Source organism: Triticum dicoccoides, chromosome 4A (assembly GCF_002162155.2).
Source record: "Triticum dicoccoides isolate Atlit2015 ecotype Zavitan chromosome 4A, WEW_v2.0, whole genome shotgun sequence".
NCBI lineage: Eukaryota > Viridiplantae > Streptophyta > Magnoliopsida > Poales > Poaceae > Triticum > Triticum dicoccoides.
The window spans coordinates 583,092,353-583,115,303 of NC_041386.1; the positions used below are offsets into that span (position 1 = coordinate 583,092,353).

General features: G+C 47.9%; 3 protein-coding genes and 1 pseudogene across 3 annotated transcripts in view; 3 read left to right on the top strand and 1 right to left on the bottom strand.

Moving 5' to 3' along the window:
* The window catches only part of LOC119286963 (F-box protein At1g55000-like), a 4,067-nt gene extending 2,420 nt beyond the window's left edge, over nt 1–1,647 (top strand). Inside the window, exon 2 of the mRNA XM_037566438.1 lies at nt 1,029–1,647. Coding sequence (XP_037422335.1) covers nt 1,029–1,403 — 375 coding nt within the window. The 3' untranslated portion in view covers nt 1,404–1,647. The remainder of the gene's footprint in view (nt 1–1,028) is intronic.
* Nucleotides 1,648–5,027: 3,380 nt separating this feature from the next.
* LOC119286962 lies at nt 5,028–8,075 on the top strand (annotated as a pseudogene).
* A 4,495-nt stretch (nt 8,076–12,570) lies between these two features.
* LOC119283698 (linoleate 9S-lipoxygenase 1-like) lies at nt 12,571–13,399 on the top strand. Its single transcript, XM_037563136.1, has 2 exons — nt 12,571–12,618; nt 12,757–13,399. The coding sequence occupies exons 1-2, from the start codon at nt 12,571–12,573 to the stop codon at nt 13,180–13,182; spliced, it is 474 nt and encodes a 157-aa protein (XP_037419033.1). The 3' UTR covers nt 13,183–13,399.
* Nucleotides 13,400–15,905: 2,506 nt separating this feature from the next.
* Nucleotides 15,906–21,483, bottom strand: LOC119286965 (probable linoleate 9S-lipoxygenase 4). Its single transcript, XM_037566439.1, has 9 exons — nt 21,170–21,483; nt 20,239–20,516; nt 18,796–19,033; nt 18,340–18,693; nt 18,164–18,246; nt 17,933–18,043; nt 17,454–17,767; nt 17,076–17,339; nt 15,906–16,990 (listed from the first exon to the last, which is right to left on the bottom strand). Exons 1-9 carry the CDS (start codon nt 21,378–21,380, stop codon nt 16,207–16,209), a joined length of 2,637 nt encoding a protein of 878 aa, XP_037422336.1. The 5' UTR covers nt 21,381–21,483; the 3' UTR covers nt 15,906–16,206.
* Between the last annotated feature and the right edge of the window lie 1,468 nt (nt 21,484–22,951).

A 22,951-nucleotide genomic window follows, 5' to 3' on the forward strand; every position in this document is an offset into this window, starting at 1 on the left:
CAAATAACTTATGTACCCCGGTCCTGATAACTTGGTCAGCGAGGGTGGGGGTGGGGCAAGTCGCTGAAACATGCCACGGTAACTTCTGTGCAAAAAACATGATAACTCATACATGGTAGACCTAATAACTTATGTACCCGATCCTGGTAAATGTGGCGACTGTGGCGAGGGAGGGGGGGGGGGCAACCCCGGTAATTTCTATGTAAATAGCATGGTAACAGACACATACAAAGTTGATAACTCCCATAGAAACGCCACTGTAATTTTTGACCAGATTTATTTGTTGAAAAACATACACCCGGGAATTTCTGTGTAAAAAGCATGATATCACAGACTTGATAACTAATATCTTACGTTTTAAACACCATGTTATCTTTCATCCAAGGGGGAACGGTTTTTGAAACATTTTCACCAGTAATTCCCGTGTTAAATTGCCATACTTCCCCATGCCTTAACCTTCTCGTACTGTAGTTACCAGCCTTATCATGTTGCTCATACCATAGTAATCACGCTGGTCATGCCAAAGTTACCAAGCCAAACTTTATTTTTTCTGATATGGCAGAAATAAGAAAGGTTCAGATAACATTGTTTGTCTACAATAGACAACAACAAATGTTGGTTTAGTTGGTCATTAGGCTCAACCGCTATTGCATAGACCTGGGTTCAAATCCTATTTCAAGCACTTTCATTTTCTTCTCATATTACGCGTAGGAACTAGTCGTGCGGATCTGTCGCTAACGACCAGTCGACTGGTCATTAGCACAGTCCTAATCTGAAACATTGACCACACACATGTTCAGACTTTTTGGACTACTGTTATTGACAAAGCTGTCTATGCAACTTAAATTTGAAAACAATTGGTATCCTCAGCTACTCCATTTGTCAGTGGCTGAATGCCGGTAATTTGTACCATTCCAGGCAAATATTTCCACTGTTTCAGAAAGATATGCAGCTGTACTGTGCTTGTGTGAGCAAACCTTCTCTGTTCTTCGTCAAACCGTATCTGATATCATGTGAACTTCAAGCAGGTGACCGATATCAAACGGTTCAACAACATGATGAGTGACCACGGTATCTACTCGAGGGAGAGGCTTCTGATACCAATCAGTGATCCAGAAATCCTTCTGGGGAGCACATGCTACATTGAGATGGATCACAACTCAAAGAGAGAGGTCGCCGTCTTTTATCCCGAGGGCCACCCGAATAGAAACGCAGAATCCGTGGCAAACGCTGCAGCTGCAAAAAGGCAAAGCAAACGGATTCTCGAGTCGGTGAGGCGAAGCTTGCATGTGGATGACGGAACTGCCGAGTACTACCTGTCCGTCACAGGTGGCGATCCGAGAGCTGCTATGATGGAGTTCTCGGAGGACCTTAGGTGGGAGCAGCGACAAGCGGGCCATTAGATGCAGGCCAGTGGGAAGTATATACAAGGGTATTGGTGTATAGGTGAGTATACATACCATTTGATGATCTCTACGTACTTGTCTGCTTGAACCATTACTGGGTTGCCCCTCTCCCATGTGTAATATAGTAATGTGGAACTGTGGACCTGTGTAAGGTAAACTTGAAAGGGGATAATTGTAGCAAGTGCTGTATAGCATTTGCACTTGAAAAGGAACATTCATCAGCTCGAATCGTTCTTGTCCTCACTCATTCTGTGACCAAAGTTTTACTTAACTCAAAACTGTATCTTCCACCTACAATTTCCAACTTTTTAAATCGGGGAAGCAGTGAAGGACAACTTGTTGTATCCCAGTAAAATTGGAAGAAGGAAAACTCAATGTAGTTGCCAGAGCTAATATCTTAGAGCATCTCCAACAGCCGCCCAATGCGCGGTGCCCAAAAAACGGGTTTACAACGCGTAAGTAGTTCTTTTTAAAGCGCTAGAAGACGTTTGCTCCAACAAGCGATGCAAAATATGCTGCGCGCGCGAGTCCAGCGGTCCCATCTGCAGCAGCCCAGAGTTTGCAGCGCGCGCTACCGGATGCACTAAATATGCTGCGCGCGATGCCTTTTTAATGCACGCGCTGCATTAGTTATAGCTTACGCGTGTTTTTTGTGCGGCTGCTAGAGACTCCAAATCGGGTCCGCGCGCGCTAAAAGCAGTTTTTATACCCCGCGTCGCTTATATAGCGCTTCTGTTGGAGATGCTCTTAACAAGGGTGCAGCCGAGAACCATGTAATTGACAACATGTTTCAATATTATTTTTATTAAACTAGCAAGATGCCCGTACGTTGCACGGAACATCAAGATGCATTTTATATGATAAGTTTGTCTTGTGGGAGATAAGGATAAGCGAGGGAAGGCCTTATATGCAAATGTGAAGAGGAGTGCGGATATCTTTTTGTAAAATTGTCATGGTTTCCTTCCTATCCGTCAGATATAAATCGAACGGCCTATATTGCAGGATGGCAGGCACACCATCATCACCAACTTTATTTTTTATAAGAGTAGAGATGTGTTTACTCTTTATCAGTCACACCCAATACTAATTCAATATTTGCTTCACTGTCACACAATAATTTTCGGCTACACTAGTTCAATATTTGGTTCACTATCACACTATGATTTTGCACACCTTTTAGCCTCTTGCTCGTTTGTCTTGATTTTCACTAATCACTAAAACTACCACTGTACCACACATGCTGTTCTATAATTCCTGGTCACACGAGTTAGGGGAAACTTCACCAAAAAAAACAAGTCAGGGAAAAATTGTTCGACGGGTTTACATTTTTCTAGACAATCGACGGGTTTACATAATGCGACATGCATGCGCATTGTACGTATTCATCGACTAGGTTCTTTCACATTTATTGGGCCGCGAGGTTACAAGCGAAACCAGCTACCCACCACAGTGTAAGTAAGGCAGGCCCACGCATGCGGGCAGAACATACCGTGACGGCCCACGGCGGTGTTTCGATCGACGACGTAGATGCGTGCACTGTATACTCGCTGCTTATTGCACTTTAATATTTTTTTTGCGAATTTCCAATCTATTCATCTTCAATCATGGTAGTACAACAAATACTAGAAATAATAAAAATTACATTCAGATCCGTAGACCACCTAGCGACGACTACAAACACTGAAGCGAGCTGAAGGCGCGCCGCTGCCATCGCCCCTCCCTCATCGGAGCCGGGCAAACCTTGTTGTAGTAGACAGTCGGGAAGTCGTCGTGCTAAGGCTCCATAGAACCAACGCACCAGAACAGCAACCGCCGTAGATGAAGAGTGTAGATTAAAAGGATCCAACCTGAAGACACACGAACGAAGACGAACGACAAACAGATCCAAGCAAATCCACCAAGCACATATCAGCCGGAGACACAACTCCACACGCCCACCGATGATGCTGAACACATCACCGGAACGGGGGCTAGGCGGGGAGACCTTTATTTCATCTTCAGGGAGCCGCCGCCGTCTCGCCTTCCTGAATAGGACGCAAATCCTAACAAAGATAAAAAAAAGATCTAAAAACAAAGCCCTTCCACCGGCAAGGGGCGAGATCCACTCCACCTCCATGGTCCTAAGGCCACCGAAGACGGGACGGACCGGCGCCGGCGCCGGCGGGAGGCAGAGTACCCTAGCTTTTTGGAGGGGCGGCTGGCTAGGTCAAAGGAGCGCTTATTGCACTTTAATTAGCGTCTACTAGATGGTGAATAGGAGATCTTTTTGGCGATTTATGAAAGGGACCATTCAATCATTCACACACATTCGTACCGACAGTACCACATACCGTGACTGATCTGAACTCGGTTTAAAATACATTACCTATTAGATTTCGTTAGTACAAGCATATACTATAACTACAAAAATAATTAACGATGTTTTCCACAATAAATTATGTTTACTTTTAACTTACATGAATGTACTATGTTTTGCTATGTACTCCCTCCGTTTTAAAATTTTTGTCTTAGATTTGTCTAGATAGAGATGTATCTAATACTAAAATGTGACTTGATATAACCGTATCTAAATAAATTTAAGACAAGAATTTTGAGACGAAGGGAGTAGGTAACAATATATTCACCACCTCGCGTTGGTCGATGCTTGGCACCTCGCGTTGTGAGAGCCAGTGCCATCATCTCTTTTCCTTCCTTTCTCCAATTTTCTTTCCGCGGCTTAGACCATTTTGTTAATTTGTCTATTTTTTTGTGCTCTATGATCTTCTCCTATCAATACAAAACAACTCACCTATCTGGAGAAAATAACTTATCTTGCTTGTATATAATTCTAGATGGGTGCATACATAGAATCGAAAAATATATCTCAAGTCTTGTTGGATTTGTTGGTTCGTGATATTGACTCTATGACATGAAAATATATCAGAGTGTAAGAGCTAGAGGCTCGATCGTTTGTAGCCGACATGTTAAATCTAAGGTTGTGATTTTTCTAAATACATGCATGATGATCTACTTGCCAATGATATGTTTAGCTAAAATACGAAGATCTATTTATTTAAAAGGTTCCATCCAACTCAAAATAAACAATTAAAAGGTTCCATTGAATCAACGGTATTTCCCCCCCGAAAAATGGCACTTTTATTTCTTTGAGAACCTTTTTGTGATCTCTTTAGTTTGTTGTCCAATGTGTTTTTAGTAGATATTTTACTGTCCTAAATGACATACGCCAATAAAAACACTCTCCCAAAAAGATGTGAATATAATGCAATTTTCTTACCATTTAAAAAAATGACTTTTGGTGCCATTAAAGACGAGTAGTTAGCAAGTGCAACTACTGTCTCTTTTTTTTGCGAGAAAGCTTAGCTGTTAGCAAGTGCAACTACTACCCGCAAAAAAAAGAAAAAAAAAAGCAAGTGCAACTAGTAGCTGACACGACAGTTCATTCAATTGATTGGGAACCAGAAGTATCGAAGCCGTGCATGGTATGTAGGAGTATGTAGGAGTACGTAAGAGTCAGGTCAGGTCACTAGGTCAGGCCAGGCGGCCGGGCTGTCACGGCACGGCAGCACGCGTGCTCTCGCCGTGCCTTCTCCAGCCTATAAAACGCCCGGCCCGTCTTCCTCCGCGCGGCGACCTCCTCACACACCCAAAAGCACTCGTGTGCAATTGAAGCCCTAGCTAGCGACAGTAGTGAGATAGAGGCCAAGATGATACTGGGAGGGCTCATCGACAGCCTGACCGGCGCGAACAAGAGCGCGCGGCTCAAGGGCACGGTGGTGCTGATGAGGAAGAACGTGCTGGACCTCACCGACTTGGGCGCCACCATCATGGACGGCATCGGCGACTTCCTCGGCAAGGGCGTCACCTGCCAGCTTATCAGCTCCACCCTCGTCGACCACGGTAAGCACTCCGCCCTTCTCATCTTGCTCCTCCTCCTCCTCCTCCTCCTCTCCTTAGTACTCCCTCCGTTTCGAATTACTTGTCTTGAATTTGTCTAGATACGGATATATCTAGATAGGATTTCTTTCGTGTGGGCCGGCGGCCATGGATGGATGGATGGATGTATCTCGATCGGCTAAAGAAAGATAGCCTAGCTTGGTCGGTCGTCTTTAGCTTTAGCTGAGCATGGGCATGGCATGGAAAGTAATAGAACAAGCAAGGACACGTCAAAAGCACAATCTCAAGTAGTAAAGCACAAAGACATACTACACTACTCAACAATAGTACTCCCTCCGTAAACTAATATAAGAGCGTTTAGATTACTAAAGTAGTGTTCTAAACGCTCTTATATTAATTTATAGAGGGAGTAGCGTTGAACGGAGAAGTAGGAGTAAACTAATATCTCTCTTAATAATCAAAGTAAAGTAAGATCAGTAGTAATAGCCGGGCGGCAGAGTGACACGTAGTGATGAACTAAGCATGTGAGAATCTGATAATGATAATACGTGCGTGCAGACAACGGCGGGCGCGGAGGCGGAGCTGGAGCAGTGGGTGACGAGCCTGCCGTCGCTGACGACGGGGGAGTCCAAGTTTGGCCTCACCTTCGACTGGGAGGTGGAGAAGCTCGGGGTGCCGGGCGCCATCATCGTCAACAACTACCACAGCTCCGAGTTCCTGCTCAAGACCGTCACCCTCCACGACGTCCCCGGCCGCGGCAGCCTCTCCTTCGTCGCCAACTCCTGGGTCTACCCCGCCGCCAGCTACACCTACAGCCGCGTCTTCTTCGCCAACGACGTGAGTGATCCTTTTGCCTCTCCTCTCCTTTCCTTTTCACCGGCCGGCTTCGTCATTCATGGTCATTAAGTCTTCTTTGAGATAAGATAAGATTAGTGGGTGCAGAATTTATTCCGTGTTGGTAGAAAAGATAGCATGGCTAGGTGCAGCACAAGAATTCGATCGGCTTCCTGCAGGTGCCGGTGCAGGTGCAGGTTCAGTGCTCATGTGAATGACAATGTTTTGGTTTGTGTACATATGCGCAGACGTACCTGCCGAGCCAGATGCCGGCGGCGCTGAAGCCGTACCGCGACGACGAGCTCCGGAACCTGCGGGGCGACGACCGGCAGGGCCCCTACCAGGAGCACGACCGCGTCTACCGCTACGACGTCTACAACGACCTCGGCGAGGGCCGCCCGGTCCTCGGCGGCAGCGCCGACCACCCCTACCCGCGCCGCGGCCGCACGGGCCGCAAGCCCAACGCCAAGGACCCGAGCCTGGAGAGCCGGCTGTCGCATCTACGTGCCGCGGGACGAGAAGTTCGGCCACCTCAAGACGTCCGACTTCCTGGGCTACTCCATCAAGGCCATCACGCAGGGCATCCTGCCGGCGGTGCGCACCTACGTCGACACCACCCCCGGCGAGTTCGACTCCTTCCAGGACATCATCAACCTCTACGAGGGCGGCATCAAGCTGCCCATGGTGCCCGCCCTGGAGGAGCTGCGCAGGCAGTTCCCGCTCCAGCTCGTCAAGGACCTCCTCCCCGTCGGCGGCGACTCGCTGCTCAAGCTCCCCGTCCCCCACATCATCCAGGCGGACCAGCACCAGCAGGCGTGGAGGACCGACGAGGAGTTCGCCCGGGAGGTGCTCACCGGCGTCAACCCCGTCATGATCACACGTCTCACGGTGAGAACGCTGAATGAGTGGATGTGTATGTTGTCTATAGAGCGTGTTGGGTCGGCATGCACGCAGGAGTTCCCGCCAAAAAGTAGCCTTGACCCTAGCAAGTTTGGTGACCACACCAGCACCATCACGGCGGCCCACATCGAGAAGAACCTCGAGGGCCTCACCGTCCAGCAGGTAATAATAAACAGTTTTGCTAGAACTCATCTAGATGAGATATAATTTGGTCTCATTCCCCTTTTATAGCCATTGGATGTGATGCTATAAGATGCGTGTGTGCTGACGTGGGTTGTATCTATTCTTGTTTTCAAAGTGAATGAGACCGAATTATATCTCATCTAGATGAGTTCTAAGTACTCCCAATAATAAACACGATCGAGTCGGCCAACCCATCGCGATCCACTGTGATTTGATGGGAGCAGGTGTAACTAATTTTGGCATGTTGCAACCTGTTTGCATGCAGGCGCTGGAAAGCAACAGGCTCTACATCCTTGATCACCACGACCGGTTCATGCCGTTCCTGATCGACGTCAACAACCTGCCCGGCAACTTCATCTACGCCACCAGGACCCTCTTCTTCCTCCGCGGCGACGGCAGGCTCACGCCGCTCGCCATCGAGCTCAGCGAGCCTATCATCCAGGACGGCCTGACCATCGCCAAGAGCAAGGTGTACACGAGCGGCTCCGTCCAAGGCTGGGTGTGGGAGTTCGCCAAGGCCTACGTCGCCGTCAATGACTCCGGGTGGCACCAGCTCGTTGAAAGATAATAAGCGTTCCTACTCCCTCGAGGGGAGCCGCGGTTCTGTTTATATTGATTGATGCGGCCGAAGCCAAGCTTGGAGTACAAGGAATATTACAAGGAGTTTGAGTAGGAGAAGGAAAGGAGTTTGAGATGCTACGGAAACATATTCTCTAACACCCTCCCTTAATCTTAACTACCCTAGATTAAGATTACTCTTGAACTCCTCAAATGGTCTTGATGGCAATGCCTTTGTAAAACCGTCTGCTACTTGATCCTTGGAGGGAATAAACCGTATCTCGAATTTCTTGGCTGCAACCCTTTCTCGCACAAAGTGAAAATCAATTTCGATGTGCTTTGTCCTTGCATGAAACACAGGATTTGCGGACAAATATGTTGCTCCCAAGTTATCACACCATAAACATGAGATACGATTCTTCTTGATTCCCAATTCCTCAAAAAGTGATTCAACCCAAATGATTTCTGCAGTTGCATTTGCCAAGGACTTATATTCAGCTTCTGTGCTTGACCGTGACACGGTGGCTTGCTTTCTGGCACTCCAAGAAATAAGGTTAGACCCAAAAAATACTGCAAAGCCTCCAGTTGATCTTCTGTCATCACTGCATCCTGCCCAGTCAGCATCAGAGAATGCACTCACAAGAGAGGAATTAGACCGTTTGAAATGAAGTCCTATTCCCATAGTATGCTTTACATATCTTACAATTCTCTTGACAGCTGACCAATGTGCAGAAGTAGGTGCATGCAGATATTGACAAACCTTGTTGACAGCAAATGAGATATCTGGACGTGTGAGAGTTTAATATTGTAATGCTCCCACAGTACTCTTATACCTTGTACTTTCCTCCTCCTGAAGTGGCACACCTTCATATGCTGAAAGTTTTTCTGAGGAAGACAAAGGTGTAGGAACTGGCTTGCAATTCTTCATCCCCATGCGAGACAGAAGCTCAGTGATATATTTCTCCTGATTTAACACAATTCCATCTTGAGTTTTCTTGAACTCAATACCTAGGAAGAAATGCAAATCACCTAGGTCTTTCAAGGCAAACTCTGAGCTCAAATCATGCAGAAGTGCATTAGTAGCATTTTGTGAAGAACTTGCAACGATGATATCATCAACATATATAAGCACAAAAATGACTACTCCAGCCTTGTTATAAATAAACAATGATGTATCAGCTTTGGAGGCAATGAAACCAAGATATTTCAACTGTAAGCTCAATCTGGAGTACCATGCTCTGGGTGCTTGTTTTAAATCATAGAGTGCCTTGTAAAGCTTGCAAACATAATGTGGTGACTTCTTGTCCTCATAACCAGGTGGTTGTCTCATAAACACTTCCTCTTCTAGAATGCCATGCAAAAACGCATTCTGTACATCTAGCTGTCGTAGACTCCAACCCTTGGATACAGCAATGGCTAGCACAAGTCTGATAGTTGCAGCTTTAACAACAGGACTGAAAGTGTCCTCATAATCAATACCATAACGTTGTTTAAAACCCTTTGCAACGAGACGTGCTTTGTACCTGTCAATGGAGCCATCTGCCTTCTTTTTAATTCTGTAAACCCATTTGCAATCGATGATATTTTTACCTTTCTAATTTGGTACAAGATGCCATGTCTTGTTCCTCATAAGTGCAGGATATTCCTCATCCATTGCCTTCTTCCACTTAGGATCATCAAGTGCACTATTCAATGTTGTTGGTTCTCCTGAAATACACAACATTCCATATGGTATAGTCCCATCTTTTCTTATTTTAGGATTTCGTATACCTTTCTGTAATCGAGTCATAACTCGTGAAGAAACTGCTGGCTGGACCACAGGAGCACTCGCCGCAGAAGATCCCGAGGAAGCTGCATGTGATGACACAGGCGAATCTGGCGCCACCTGCGCAGAGGATCCTGTAGCCGTTGGTGTGGCCGCTTGTGTGTCCACCACACGGGTGCCAGCCGCCCGAGCCGGCACAGCGGATCGACCGCCCGACCGCGGTTGCAGGCGCGCGCTGGGCGAGGGAGATTCGGCCCCATGGCTGGTCCCGACTGCTACTGAGGTGGCGGCGTGGGAGTGGCGCGTGCTGGGCGAGGCGGATTCGGCCCCGCAGCCGACCCCGCAGCTGGTCCCGCCTGCTGCTGAATCAGCGCTGCGGTTGGTGGGAGCGCGATCCGAGGCTGATTTGGTCGCGGGATCCGAGGTCTGCGCACGAACAGGAGTTGCAGGTGCCGCCGGATCAGCTTCGTCATCTGTGCCAGGTTCGTCTCCTTCCTCAGCATGAAATATAAGATGATCTTGAGCTTGATTTTCGAAATTTTGATCATTTTGAGCGCCGTTTTCACCAGGGACCTGTACAGGCAACAGAGAAGAACCAATACCAGCAGGAATATCATCACTTTGGTTAGTACAACTGTCGCTCCCATGATCAAAAGACCGAAGATGTGGAGGAAGAAGAAGGATTTCCTTGCGGAGAAGTGCACCAGCATTGGGATGAAGAGAAGCAAAAGGGAACACTGACTCATCAAAAACTACATCTCTGAATATGTAGACCCTACCAGTAGGAACATCTAGACATTTAACTCCTTTGTGCATGGGACTATAGCCTAAGAAGACACACTTTTTGGAGCGAAAAGCAAGTTTGCATGTGTTATAGGGTCTGAGGTTGGGCCAACATGCACAACCGAAAACACGAAGAGATGTGTAGTTGGGTGTGACACCAAGGAGTCGTGTAATAGGTGTTTCAAATTTGATGACTTTACTAGGAAGCAAATTGATAAGATATGTAGCGGTTAAGAATGCTTCATCCCAGAATTTGAGTGGCATGGATGCATTTGCTAGCAATGCTAGCCCCATATCAACTATGTGACGGTGCTCTCTTTCAGCAGATCCGTTTTGTTGATGAGCATGAGGGCAAGAGACATGATGTGAAATACCAAGTTTTTGGAAGAAAGAGTTCAATTTTTCATACTCACCACCCCAGTCACTTTGCATAGCAATGATCTTGGAGTTCAGTTTGCGTTCAACAAGGTTTTGAAAATTGATGAAGACTTGGAATACATCAGACCGTTTCTTTAACAAGTAAATCCAAGTAAATTTACTATAGTCATCAATAAAGCTTACATAGTAAGAAAATCTCCCAACTGAAGTAGGGGCTGGTCCCCATACATCTGAAAATATAAGTTGTAGAGGAGCAGTAGACACACTAGTAGAGATGGGATAGGGTAATTGATGACTTTTTGCTTGTTGACACGGATCACAAACTGACTCAACACTATTCTCATAAGAGAGTTTATTTTTGCTAAGAACATATTTAACTATGACTGAAGATGGATGACCTAATCGACTATGCCACCTTGATGATGATGGCTTGGTGACAATATTTGCTTGTTTATTGGACCATGAAGATGATGATGATGATATGAGTGGACAGAGGCCTCCCACGCACCGTCCTCTAAGAATGATTCTCCTTGTGCTCAAATCCTTAACCAAGAAAAAGTGAGGATAGAATTCTATAAGAACATTATTATCAAGGGTGAATCGATGAACAGAAACAAGATTTTTGGAAGTTTGAGGAACATGCAAGACATCTTTAAGGTGCAAATTTTTCATGGGGTTTTGAATAATTGAACTACCAATGTGGGTGATATTCATACCAGAACCGCTTGCCGTGCGAATTTGGTCGCCTCCGTTGTACTTCTCCCGTACTGTCAGCTTGTCAAGTTCACCTGTGATGTGATTTGTTGCCGCACTGTCTGCGTACCAATTAGTGTCCACGCCATAGGAGACAACATGCGCCTCCTTCTCTTCTTGATCATTCTCTTCATAGCGCCACCAGCAGACACGTGCACCTCCTGGATGATGTCTATAGCATATCTGTCACTCAGGATAGTCATGCTGCTGCTCGCGTACCTGCTGTTGCTGTTGCTGTCGAGGGCGTCCTCTGAATCCACCGCCTCTATTTGCAGGAGAAGGCTGGCGGTCACTGCGGTCACCGCGGCCGCGCCCTCTTCCTTCTCGCCCACGGGATCTACCACGGGACTGGCCGCGACCTCTGTAGACGGCGTTGGCAGATGAATGAAACCCGCCTGAAGACGAGTCTCCCAGCATCTCCATCCTCTGATCAAAGGCGGAGATCTGAGCGAAGAGGTCATCGGCGGTGATTGTGTTCTTGACAGCGCCGATCGCCGCCACCACGGAGTCGTAGTCGCGGTCGAGTCCTGCGAGTATGTAGTCCACCATCTCCGGATCAGAGACGGGACGACCAGCGGCAGCTAGTTCATCCCCAAGGCTTTTCATCTTCGCCATATACGCCGAGCTCGACATTGTGCCCTTCTTGGTATTGGTGATCGCGATCCTTAGATTGGTGATCCGGGACTGTGATTGCGAGGCGAAGAGATTGTTCACCGTCGTCCAGAGCTCATAGGTGGAGTCCTTCCCGACGACTTGCGCAAGGATTTCTGGAGACATGGAGTTGAGAAGATATGACAGGACCTGCTAGTCTTTGGCGATCCAGGGCCCGTACAGAGGGTTCGGCTCGAGGGCCGTCGTCTTGTCCGCCTTCGTGATCTCCACAATCTTGGGTGGAGCGGCGTCAGAGTTGTCCAGGAGCCCGGTTACCTGCGCACCTCGCAGGGCTGGGAGCACCTGGGTCTTCCAGAGGATGAAGTTTCCTCTTGCTAGCTTCTCAGATGGCGGCGATCCGAGGTTGAGGCCGACGCCGGACGAAGAAGCCATGGAGACGATGATATGTGGTTCTAGGGTTTTGATTTGTGGCTAGATGTAGGAGAAGAGGTGGCTCTGATTACCATGAAAGATAATAAGCGTTCCTACTCCCTCGAGGGGAGCCGCGGTTCTGTTTATATTGATTGATGCGGCCGAAGCCAAGCTTGGAGTACAAGGAATATTACAAGGAGTTTGAGTAGGAGAAGGAAAGGAGTTTGAGATGCTACGGAAACATATTCTCTAACACTCGTCAGCCACTGGTACGTGCAGCATGGAGTGACCCCAAACAATGGCGACACTGACCCGGTGGTATCCACTATCCAGTCAGTACTCAGTAGATGCACAACTGATGAGCGGGCCTTCATCCACACCATCACGAGCCAGATCCAGACCATCATCGGCATCTCGCTGCTGGAGGTGCTGTCGAAGCACTCCTCCGACGAGCTCTACCTGGGGCAGCGCGACACGCCGGAGTGGACCTCCGACCCCAAGGCGCTGGAGGTGTTCAAGCGGTTCAGCGAGCGGCTGGTGGAGATCGAGAGCAAGGTGGTGGGCATGAACCACGACCCGCAGCTCTTGAACCGCAACGGCCCGGCTAAGTTTCCCTACATGCTGCTCTACCCTAACACCTCCGACCACAAGGGTGCCGCCGCCGGCCTCACCGCCAAGGGCATCCCCAACAGCATCTCCATCTGAGCATGGTAAATCGGAGCTTCGTCTCGTCTGACGCCAACCACAAGAGATTCGTATGAATATTTTTTTCTTTTTTCTTTTCCTCTCTATACTTGATTCACTCACTTAGATGTGCAATAACTAGAGCACATCTAGATGTGCCCTAGACACACCCAATAAGAAATAAAAGAAAATCCCTCGTGATTGCAATTAATCGTTCCTAATCTCACGCAGAACCCCGAGCTCTCCCTCCACCTCGCAGGCATCGTCCCCCATCTTGCCTCGCCCAGATCCTCTTCTACCCCTGCTCGCACGGAACTGCCTCCTTCTCTCCTCTTCGTACAGCAGCTCGGCAACCCCACCGGCCAGCTTGGCGAGCCCTGTGTGTTTCCGAGCAATCCTAACCCAACTCCAAGCCGTAGTGTTCAATCCCAACCAGATTACTTCGACCGATGATTCCCCGGATAGGAGAAGGCCAACCGAGTATAATTACAAGTCAATTCACTCCAGCGGTTTTTGCCCGAGTCGTGATTTTTTTAGAAAATAAGCCCAAAATCATCTATGCTTGCCCTCGCCTGTCACTATAGCGTGTAAGTTTTTCTCTTTCCAATCAGGACTTTTTAGGTGTGAAGTGAAGTTCACCAGAAACGCTAGCTATATGCTTAACACAGGGTAGGGGATTCCATTCCACCCAAGACGTAAGGTGAATGAGTTCACCCCGACTTCAGAAAGATAGGTCAAACTATGGACTGAGGTTCAGTGAGGAATTAGCGTATAGAAAGACTAAAGGTCCTCGGACTTCCAGGCGGTTTTTCTTTTGGGCTCTTAGGTCTCGCCAGTACAACCTCCTATGGTTTTCGTTACCGAGATATCTTTTCTTTTTTCCCAGGGATTTTTTGATCCGACGGTCTATTTCTCACTGATTGGGAGATTGAACCGGAATCCGAGGAGAACGAAGAGGGAAATAGCTCAGTTGGTTAGAGTGCTGGTCTGTCACGCTAGAAGTCGCGGGTCTCTTTTAACGGAAGAAATAGAAGCTCGGGAAGGAATAGCGGTACTGATGCTCGGCATGTGGAAGTTCTTGTTTCTCAACATGCCATTTGAAGGTGATGGCGCGTTCTTAGGGCGATGAAATCGTTCCTACGGGATAGTGCGTGGCAACCTCGTACATAATATCATTTCGCATTACAGTATCCACTTTCAAGTCGGGGTGAAACTTATTAAGATGTTGGGTCATCAGAATACCAATGAAACTTTGTCAGCATAAAGCATGATTGCTATTGTGATCGCGGGGCTTTTCAACTCGTAATAATTAGTTACATGCATCGGTTGGCCATGTTCACTGATCAGTGGCGGAGTAGGCAAAATTTGACTGAGCTGGATGAGCTAACGGATTGCACATGTGCAACTGACATGTGTAACATACATTTCCTTGCCATGTGGAAATGGGGAACATATGCGAGCTTGTCAGGTAGTAAATCAAATCAACACACAACTTGGAGTAACTTGAAGAACAAACTCAATTGGAATGCTCCTTTTTTTTTTTGTTAGCAGAAGAGATACCATGCCCATGCTGGCCAGTGGCCACTTGGTGTATGATGAGAAAAATCTGGATCTGAATGGTACCACACAAGGTGTTGTGAGACTAGTCTGAGTCGCGAGGCTTTCAGTTGTCCGGTGGCCAGTTCAGCAAGAGGCAGTGGAGTTGTGGCCAACACTGTTTACCAGCAAGACTGAGCAACCATGTACCAGACCTGAAGCTCTTGGTCGGCACACCACAAACACTGGATCAGCCAACGTGCCCATCAATGAATTTAAAAGGAGGTGTGTGTTGTCTCCTGTGCTCCTAATTAAGTACTCCCTCCGTCTAGATGCATTTTATTTTATTCATTTTGGTGATAAATATTTTCGGACGAAGGGACTAATTATCACCCTCTTGGCAGCTGAACGGATCCTGTGCTGACAGTGTAGTAGCAATAATTTGTCTTGCTAACGAGTGCATGTTTATCCTATAAAATTTGAGTAAACCGTTCTTTTGTGCGAAGAGAATAAATGATTTTCATATCCATTATTTCTATTGCATTGTGCGTCTTTCGAACAAATGCAAAGAAAGTAAGCCTATGTTCCTACATACAAATCTTTCTAGAAATTTTAAAAAGTACTACATATGGAGCAAAACGAGTGAATCTAGACTCTAAAATATGTCTATATGCATTCGTATGTAATCTCTATTGAAATCTCTAGAAAGACTTATATTTAGAAACAAAGGGTGTAGATTATATACTATGCGTCTTCCTAATAAGTGCATGTTTATCCTATAAAGGTCGGGTGTTAGTTTTTTGCGACGAGAGTGAATGGTTTTCAGCTCCGTTGTGGTTCTATTGTGCCACGTATCTTAACTCTATCTTTCTTCTCAATGCAGTTGCAGATACAATTGACAAGGGTAGAACCGAGAACCATGTAATTGACAACATGTTTCACTAGTATCTTGCATCTCCAACGGTTTCAACTATATTATTTTCACTAAATGTGTTTACTCTTTGTCAGTCATACCATATACTAACTCAATATTTATGGGCACTTCGAGGGGAGAAAAAAAATGTGTCCAAATAAGTTGAATTCAAATTTAAACCATTTATTGGAAAACTTCATGTCCAGATTGTAATATTTATATCTGAGTACAATTTTTTCCATCATAAAAATGGTTGCGGCAATGGCTTGTTGGTATGAATATTAACTCACCACCATCACTGCCAACTCTAATTTTTATGATAAAGAAAATGTAGACAGTAGAAAGAAGAGAAATTTCTGTGAGATAAGAGGAATGCACACACGAGTGCTTATTCATGCCTCATTGTTCTCTCCCTATCAACATCATCTACGATCATCATTTGCCATCATCCACTAATCCCTCGCAACTAATTACCGCAACCACCCAGAAGCGAATGATGAGAAGGATTAAAGGAACACAATACACCCTGCACGCCAGACACGAACCAACCAATCTACTGAACGAGACGCTGTTCAGATTAAAGGACCTCGCTCAGCTCAGATGGAGACGCTGTTGGGGATGCCCATGGCGGTGAGGCCCAGCCCTTTCTCGCCGCCGGCGTCCGACGTGTTGGGGTACAGCAGCATGTAGGGCATCTTCACCGGCCCGTTCCGGTTCTTGAGCGCCGGGTCCTTGTTCATGTCCAGGATGCGCTTCTCGATCTCCATCAGCCGGGTGCCGAACCTCTTGAACGCCTCCAGGGCCTTGGCGTCCGACGTCCACTCCGGCGTGTCGCGCTGCCCGAGGTACACCTCGTCGGAGGAGTGCTTCGACAGGATCTCGATGAGCGTGATGCCGAGGATGGTCTGGAACTGGCTGGTGATGGTGTGGATGAACACCTTGTCGGCCTCCTTCCCGCCCTTCTGCAGCTGCTTGTACTCCTCTTCGCCCTCCTCCGGCATCTTCCGACGGCTCACCGTCGGCCGGTTCGGGAGGTACCCAGCGTACGGGTACTGCCCGAAGTTGACCGCCGCGTGTAGCGCCGATGCCACCCAGATGATGGTGGTGCACGTCTTGGCCAGCTCCTGCACGGTCACCATCTTGGGCCACCAGTCGGCGTCCTTGAGGTCGCCGTGCCCGACCTCGCGCACCTCCTTCCACCACTCCTCCAGCTCCTTGTCGGCCCGGAGCACGCCGTCGTTGGGGTAGTAGATGGCCAGGTACTCGTTCACCCACCGCTCGATCGCCCACCAGATCACCAGCCCGTCCACCGCGTACGGGTAGTCCTTGATCAGCAGCCGGACACCGTATGGGCTCGATGAATCCGGCACAGCCATGCCTCTGCGTGCACAAACAAGCAAAAATCATCTTTAATCAACCATTTCTTCCACATTCCGATCTTGTATCAACCTTCTCTTTTTATTACCTCTTGACGAGATCGTCGGGGAGGCCCTGCTCGGTGAGCTTCCAGTTCTTGTAGACGATGGAAGACATCTCAAGCGCATATTTCTCCGGGAAGACGGTCATCTCAAAGACGCCACCGGCGTTGATGAGAGTGGTTCGCGCCAGGGCATTGATGTTCAACGTGTCGCGGTAATGTGGGCTCAGCAGCTTGTGCACCGGGTGCACCACACTGAGTTGCCGGTTCGTCGCAATCACGAACGGCTCGATCACCGCGTGTGTGTTCAGCCTAAGAAAACAATCAAAAAGCTCAGCTCAGCGCTTTGTTGGTACCAAGGGCTCCTTCTTTAGCCTATAAGGACCTAGAGCTTAAAGCAGGGTTAACGTTGCAATGCATAATTACCAGTGGCTGATAAGCTGATGCCACGCAGAGTCGTCGACGGAGGCGTAAGCCTTGGCAAGCTGCCAGATCTGGCCATCAACACCAGAGTCAATATCAGCCGGAAGGTACACCGTGCTCTTCGCGCCGTGCTGTATTCCGTCAGGGTGTGGCAGGCTCAGCTCGATGGCCAAGGGCTTCAGCGTGCCGTCGGCCTTCAGGAACAGCAGGGTCCTCGAAGCGTAGATGTAGTTGCCTTCCAGCTTGTTGATGCGGTCAAGGAATGGCATGAAGTTATCGTGGTGATCTAGAATGAAGAGCCTGTTTTTCTCCATTGCCTGCACAATACATGGTTGTTAGGACAAAGTGTCAAACTCATTACATTATTCAGTACTTGTTCACTAGCAATTTGCAGCATAAATAGATCACTGAAGTTACATGTATCAGTGCAGCTCAGTGAAATTTTCTTTTTCACCAATAAACAGCTCAATGATTCAACACACCTGTTTCACTGTGAGGCCTTCTTCAAGGTTCTGCTGAATTTGATCTTCAGTGATGGTGCTTGATTGGTCCCCGTACACACTGGGATCCAGGGTACTTTTTACAGGGAACTCCTGTGGTCATCAAATAGAAAACAAATGATGATTAATTCTCAATCGATTATGAGGAGATGGTTTATTCTTTTCTTCTTCTTCTTCTTCTTCTTTATAAATATAAATGGCATAGGTGCTAACCGTCAGACGTTTGATGCAAACCGGGTTCACGCCTGCGAGCATCTCCCGCGCAAACTCCTCGTCTGACCTCCAAGCATAATCGTCTGCCATTTAAGAAAATAAGTTATATAACAAAAATAAAAAAGGGTAAAACAAGGGACGACCGTATTAAGCAAGACATGCACACAGCTGATTACTTGATCTGATAACATGTGGAAGGGGCAGGTTCAGGAGGTCGTCGCCAGCAACTGGTAAAAGACTTTTAATAAACTGAAGGGGGATTTTCTTCTTGAGCTCCTTTAGGTGTTGGTTATCGGGCACTTTCAGAAGACCGTCGTAGAGATCATAGATGTCTTGAAACGAATCAAACTCCTTGGGTGTAGTGTCAACATAGGTCCTAATCACCGGAAGAATGGCCTCGGTGATGGCCTTGAGAGAGTACCCAAGGAAGTCAGACAACTTGAGGTGCCCAAAGCGCTCATCACGCGGGACATAGATGTTGAGGGCCTCCTGTATCTTGTACTGAGGAATTCTGCTCTCTGATCTAGGGTCTGGCGAAAAGATCAAATAACCCATATGAGTCCAATTGCAAGGTGACATGGTTGTGAACATGTGAAAAAAACAAACAAACATATACAGTGCACTGGACTCACCTGTTTTTGTTGGGGGTCGGCCAGTTCTGCAACGACGGGGATAGGGGAGTTCCTGGGTGCCGCCGAGGACCGGGCGCGGATGGCCCTTGTCCGGCTCACCGAGGTCGTTGTAGTAGTCATAGCGGTACACACGGTCCCACTCCTCGTACTTTCCGGTTGTGCCGTCGCCTCGGAGATTGTTGAGTTCATCTTGCCTGTATTGCACCAAAAGTGCAGGCATTTTGCTGGGCAGATAGGTCTGAAAAACAGCGAGGAAATGAGATGACAGATAAGCAAAACGAAACCTGTGAGAAACAGGACTACTCAGTCCGCAAAAAACAGGACTGGTACCAATTAACCTATGAGAAACAGATACTAATTCAGTTTGTCACTTGTGTGATCTTCTATTATTTCTGAAAACAAGTTCATATTTCTGTCTCCTGATCCTCTGATCATCAGGGCAACAGTTAAAAACAGCTTTTTTCTTCCTGGTAATAAACAATTATAGGAGTAGAAAACTCGTCAACTTGCTATATATACGATCTAACGATTGGTTGTGGATCTGAGAGATTCGGATAGGCCCGGGGATGGGTGATTCTTGTCCAGAACAACAGCATATTAAAACAGAGTAGGTAGCAAACTGCTGACACCTGCAACTTGTTGTTTCATAATCGTTCTTATACTGATAACTCGTACGACCAGTCCATTATCTTTGTACAAAAAGCTCTTAAGATGAGTTCAGTCAGTAGGGATGCATGCATCTGCATGGGCGTGCAACTTGCTGTCAAACTATTTTTCATGCCAGGTGAAGCTAGGTGGGATATGATATGGATACCAGTCCCAGGATTCATACTGCTAAGACATTTTCATGTGGCGTTGGGAATTCAGACAAAGGCATTATTTTGACAGCAGCAAAGGGCAGCCGTTGACTTGACCGCAAGACCAAGACCTAGCAACAGCAACTCGACAGCTAATAAGGTGATCTCACCGGATGACAGCACGCAGTAGTAAATTCCTTGTCTGCGGCAGCTCAACATCTACTAGTCCATTTGGCATCTCTTCTTTTTGATTGACTGTTCTTTTGTTCTGTTTTTGACAGCAATCTTGGCTTTTGTTCTTGACAGCTTATCTATCATTAGCATCTATAGTAGGTGGCACAAGTGATAACAAGTAACATGATATACCACCACCTAATCCATGCAGCAGATTTTCTTAATAATGCAAAAGAATCGGCTAAGATCCAATTCCAATTCCAATCCAAGGTCCATGGCCATACTCAGAAAAAGACACAACATTTTTAAAAGAAAATGAAATGCGTGCAACACGGGCGTTATTAATTTTCCTCTGGTGGGTTGATTGATTGATTGATTGATTGATTGTGGCGCCGTCGTTCGTCGGCGGTGGCGGCGGCGAGGGGAAGGAAGGAAGGAAGAGGAGGAAGAGGAAGGGGAAGAAGGAGCTCACGTCGTTGGCGAAGAAGACGCGGTCGACGTTGGGGTAGATCCAGGAGTTGGCGACGAAGACGACGGTGCCCTTGCCGGGGACGCCGTGGAGGGTGAGCGTCTTGAGCAGGTACTCGGAGCGGTAGGTGTTGCGGACGACGACGGCGCCGGGGATCCCCTGCGAGTCGTCCCACTCGAAGGTGACCTTGAACACCGACTCCCCGGCCGCCTTGGACTTCATGGTCACCACCATCTCCTCCAGGTGCGCCGGCTTCCCCACCTTGCCCCGCCTCGGATTCTCTGCAACCGCACGCCGGAATCATCGCCATCAGCATAATCAGAGGAGAATATCAAGAAAAAACATCAATCAATCATTTTGAGGTCTCATTTCTCATCAGAGATGGAGGTGGCGATCTTGGATTTTGGGAGGGGGGACGGCGGACACGTGGTTGGAGTCGGTCGCGGACATAAACTAGTCTCCCCGCTGGCCGCTGTCGTCGGTCGGTCTCGGGCCCGGTCCCTCCGGAGGCCACAGCATTGATGCTAAACCCTGGCGGTCACGCCAATCTAGGAGCATCCATCCATGGGTCCACGACAAGATGAACATGATCAAAAGTTGAAAACTGCTTTTGTTTTCATTTTCCCATCTTTTTTTGAACTGAAACCAACACAGATTGTTTCTGAACTTGATCGACACTTACATGATTCGCAAACAAAAAAAGAGGCTGGAATCGATACAGATTGTTTCTGAAGTAAATCGACACGGGATTCGCGGACAAAAAAAAAAGGACTGAAATCAAGAGAGATTGTTTCAAAAACGCCAAGAGGGGAACTGAAACGTACGAGAGCCAGCGGTTACGCGGCGGCGGCGAGCGAGCGACGGATGCAGGGCAGGGCGAGGGCGGGAGGAAGAGGGAAGGGGAAGGAGGCGAGTGAAAGAAAGTAAAGCTTACGGGGGTCTGGGGCGGTGGCGCTGACGAGGTGGAAGATGACGCCGTCGTCCTTGCCGAGGATGTCGTGGACGCCGTCGAGGAGGGAGGCGTGGAAGTCGCCGAGGTTGAGCACGTCGCTCTTGACCAGCACGGCCGTGCCCCGGATCTTGCCCTCCTTCCACGCCTGCTTGTTCTTCCCCGTCAGCCGGTCCACCAGCCCGTGCAGCAGCATCTCTCCTCTCCGCCCCTCCCCTCTCCTCCCCTCTCTGGTTCTTGAGGAACACAACCGGTGGCTGTCCCTTTGCTGATGCAGTTCGCAGGAGTAGAGTGGCCTGGCCTAGTCTGCGGCCGCTACGCTGGGATTTATAGGCCGGCCGACCCTCGCCGATAATTTACCACCACCGCAACCACCAACCCAGCAGCGATGTCAGAGTATACTAGTACGGTGCACTTTATATATGGTAATACTTTTATTTACCGCGTGGTAAGTATTTCTCGACGAGATCCCGGCGGTTTCTAAAACGTTTTTTTCCTCTCCGGAGCGCGGCGCCGCACGCGGAGGCGCATGAGGGGTAGAGTACTATATGGGGAGGCGGCTCATCCTTTCTGAAAATTAAAGGGGATAAGTTTGTAATTGGTTAGTAGATGAAAAGAATTTGTAAACTTATGTATTTGCTTGTATGTTTAGCATTTTTGGTGTCGGAGTGTGTATGTGGGAAGATGGTGATATTTGGATGTAGGAGTACTTATTACCCATAATTTGGCACGCGTTGATGATCCTTACACGGTTCCTGGTGGTGAACAGTGCATGCAAATTGGTCAGGTACCATCCGCCCTGCTTCTCCTCCATCTCCGTTCGACCCCTATCCTGCGACCGCCCCGCCAGGTATCATCCGCTACTGCCATTCTCACCATGCCCGGCAACTGTTCGATGAATCGCCAGAGCTAAAAACGGTTGTCCCTTCTTCTTTCTGGCAATGGATTCTGATTTGGAGTACATATACAAGCAGTGTGTTGAGTTGTCTGACGGCTCGTCTGGCGAGGAGGAGTACTCCGATGAGACGACAATGATGCAAGCGGCCCATGAAGACGTGAAGCGTGCAAAAGAGTATATTCTCGATTTCAAGGGCTCGATTAAGGGTCATCGAGTGCTCAATCGCAACAGGGCGCGTGGCCATTTGACACTGGTCGTCGACTACTTTGCCCCCGATGCACTATTCGCTGACCATTTTCGCCGGCGTTTTCGGATGCGTAAGACTGTGTTCGATCGTTTGTACCATGGCGTTCAGTCCTACGATGACTACTTCACCCTGAAGAAGGACGTCGTGGGAACGATTTGCTTCTCTGGTTACCAGAAGTGCATGGCTGCATTCCGGTTGCTTGCATAGGGGACGACCGTTGATTCGTGGGACGAGTACCTACAGATGACTAAGAGCACGTGCAAAGATGCCATGGTTAGGTTTGTAACCATCGTGGTCGAGGTGTTCGGACCTCAGTACCTGAGAGAACCAACTGTTGTGGCAGACACCAAGAGACTCTTGGCAATCTTAGAAGCAAGAGGGTGGCCGAGTTTGCTTGGATCTCTTGACTGCATGCATTGGAAATGGAAGAACTACCCGAAGGCTTTACAAGGGCAATACCAAGGTCATGTTAAGAAGTTCACCATCATTCTTGAAGCAGTTGCATCACATGATTTTTGAATTTTGCACGCTTTCTTTGGTACGATCGGGTCTCATAATGACATAAATGTGCTACAACGATCATCATTATTTGCGAGGCTGACTGAAGGAAAAGCTCCTCCTT

What these genes read in the sequence shown, in the direction of transcription:
- LOC119283698 (XM_037563136.1), top strand. Translation starts at nt 12,571, where the DNA reads ATGAAAGATAATAAGCGTTCCTACTCCCTCGAGGGGAGCCGCGGTTCT. An exon ending in TCGAGGGGAGCCGCGGTTCT is followed by an intron (nt 12,619 to 12,756) that starts GTTTATATTGAT and finishes TGGTACGTGCAG; the next exon opens with CATGGAGTGACCCCAAACAA.
- LOC119286965 (XM_037566439.1), bottom strand. Translation starts at nt 21,380, where the DNA reads ATGCTGCTGCACGGGCTGGTGGACCGGCTGACGGGGAAGAACAAGCAG. An exon ending in CCGACCCCCAACAAAAACAG is followed by an intron (nt 18,694 to 18,795) that starts GTGAGTCCAGTG and finishes TCTTTTCGCCAG; the next exon opens with ACCCTAGATCAGAGAGCAGA. An exon ending in CATCAGCTTATCAGCCACTG is followed by an intron (nt 17,340 to 17,453) that starts GTAATTATGCAT and finishes TTGTTTTCTTAG; the next exon opens with GCTGAACACACACGCGGTGA.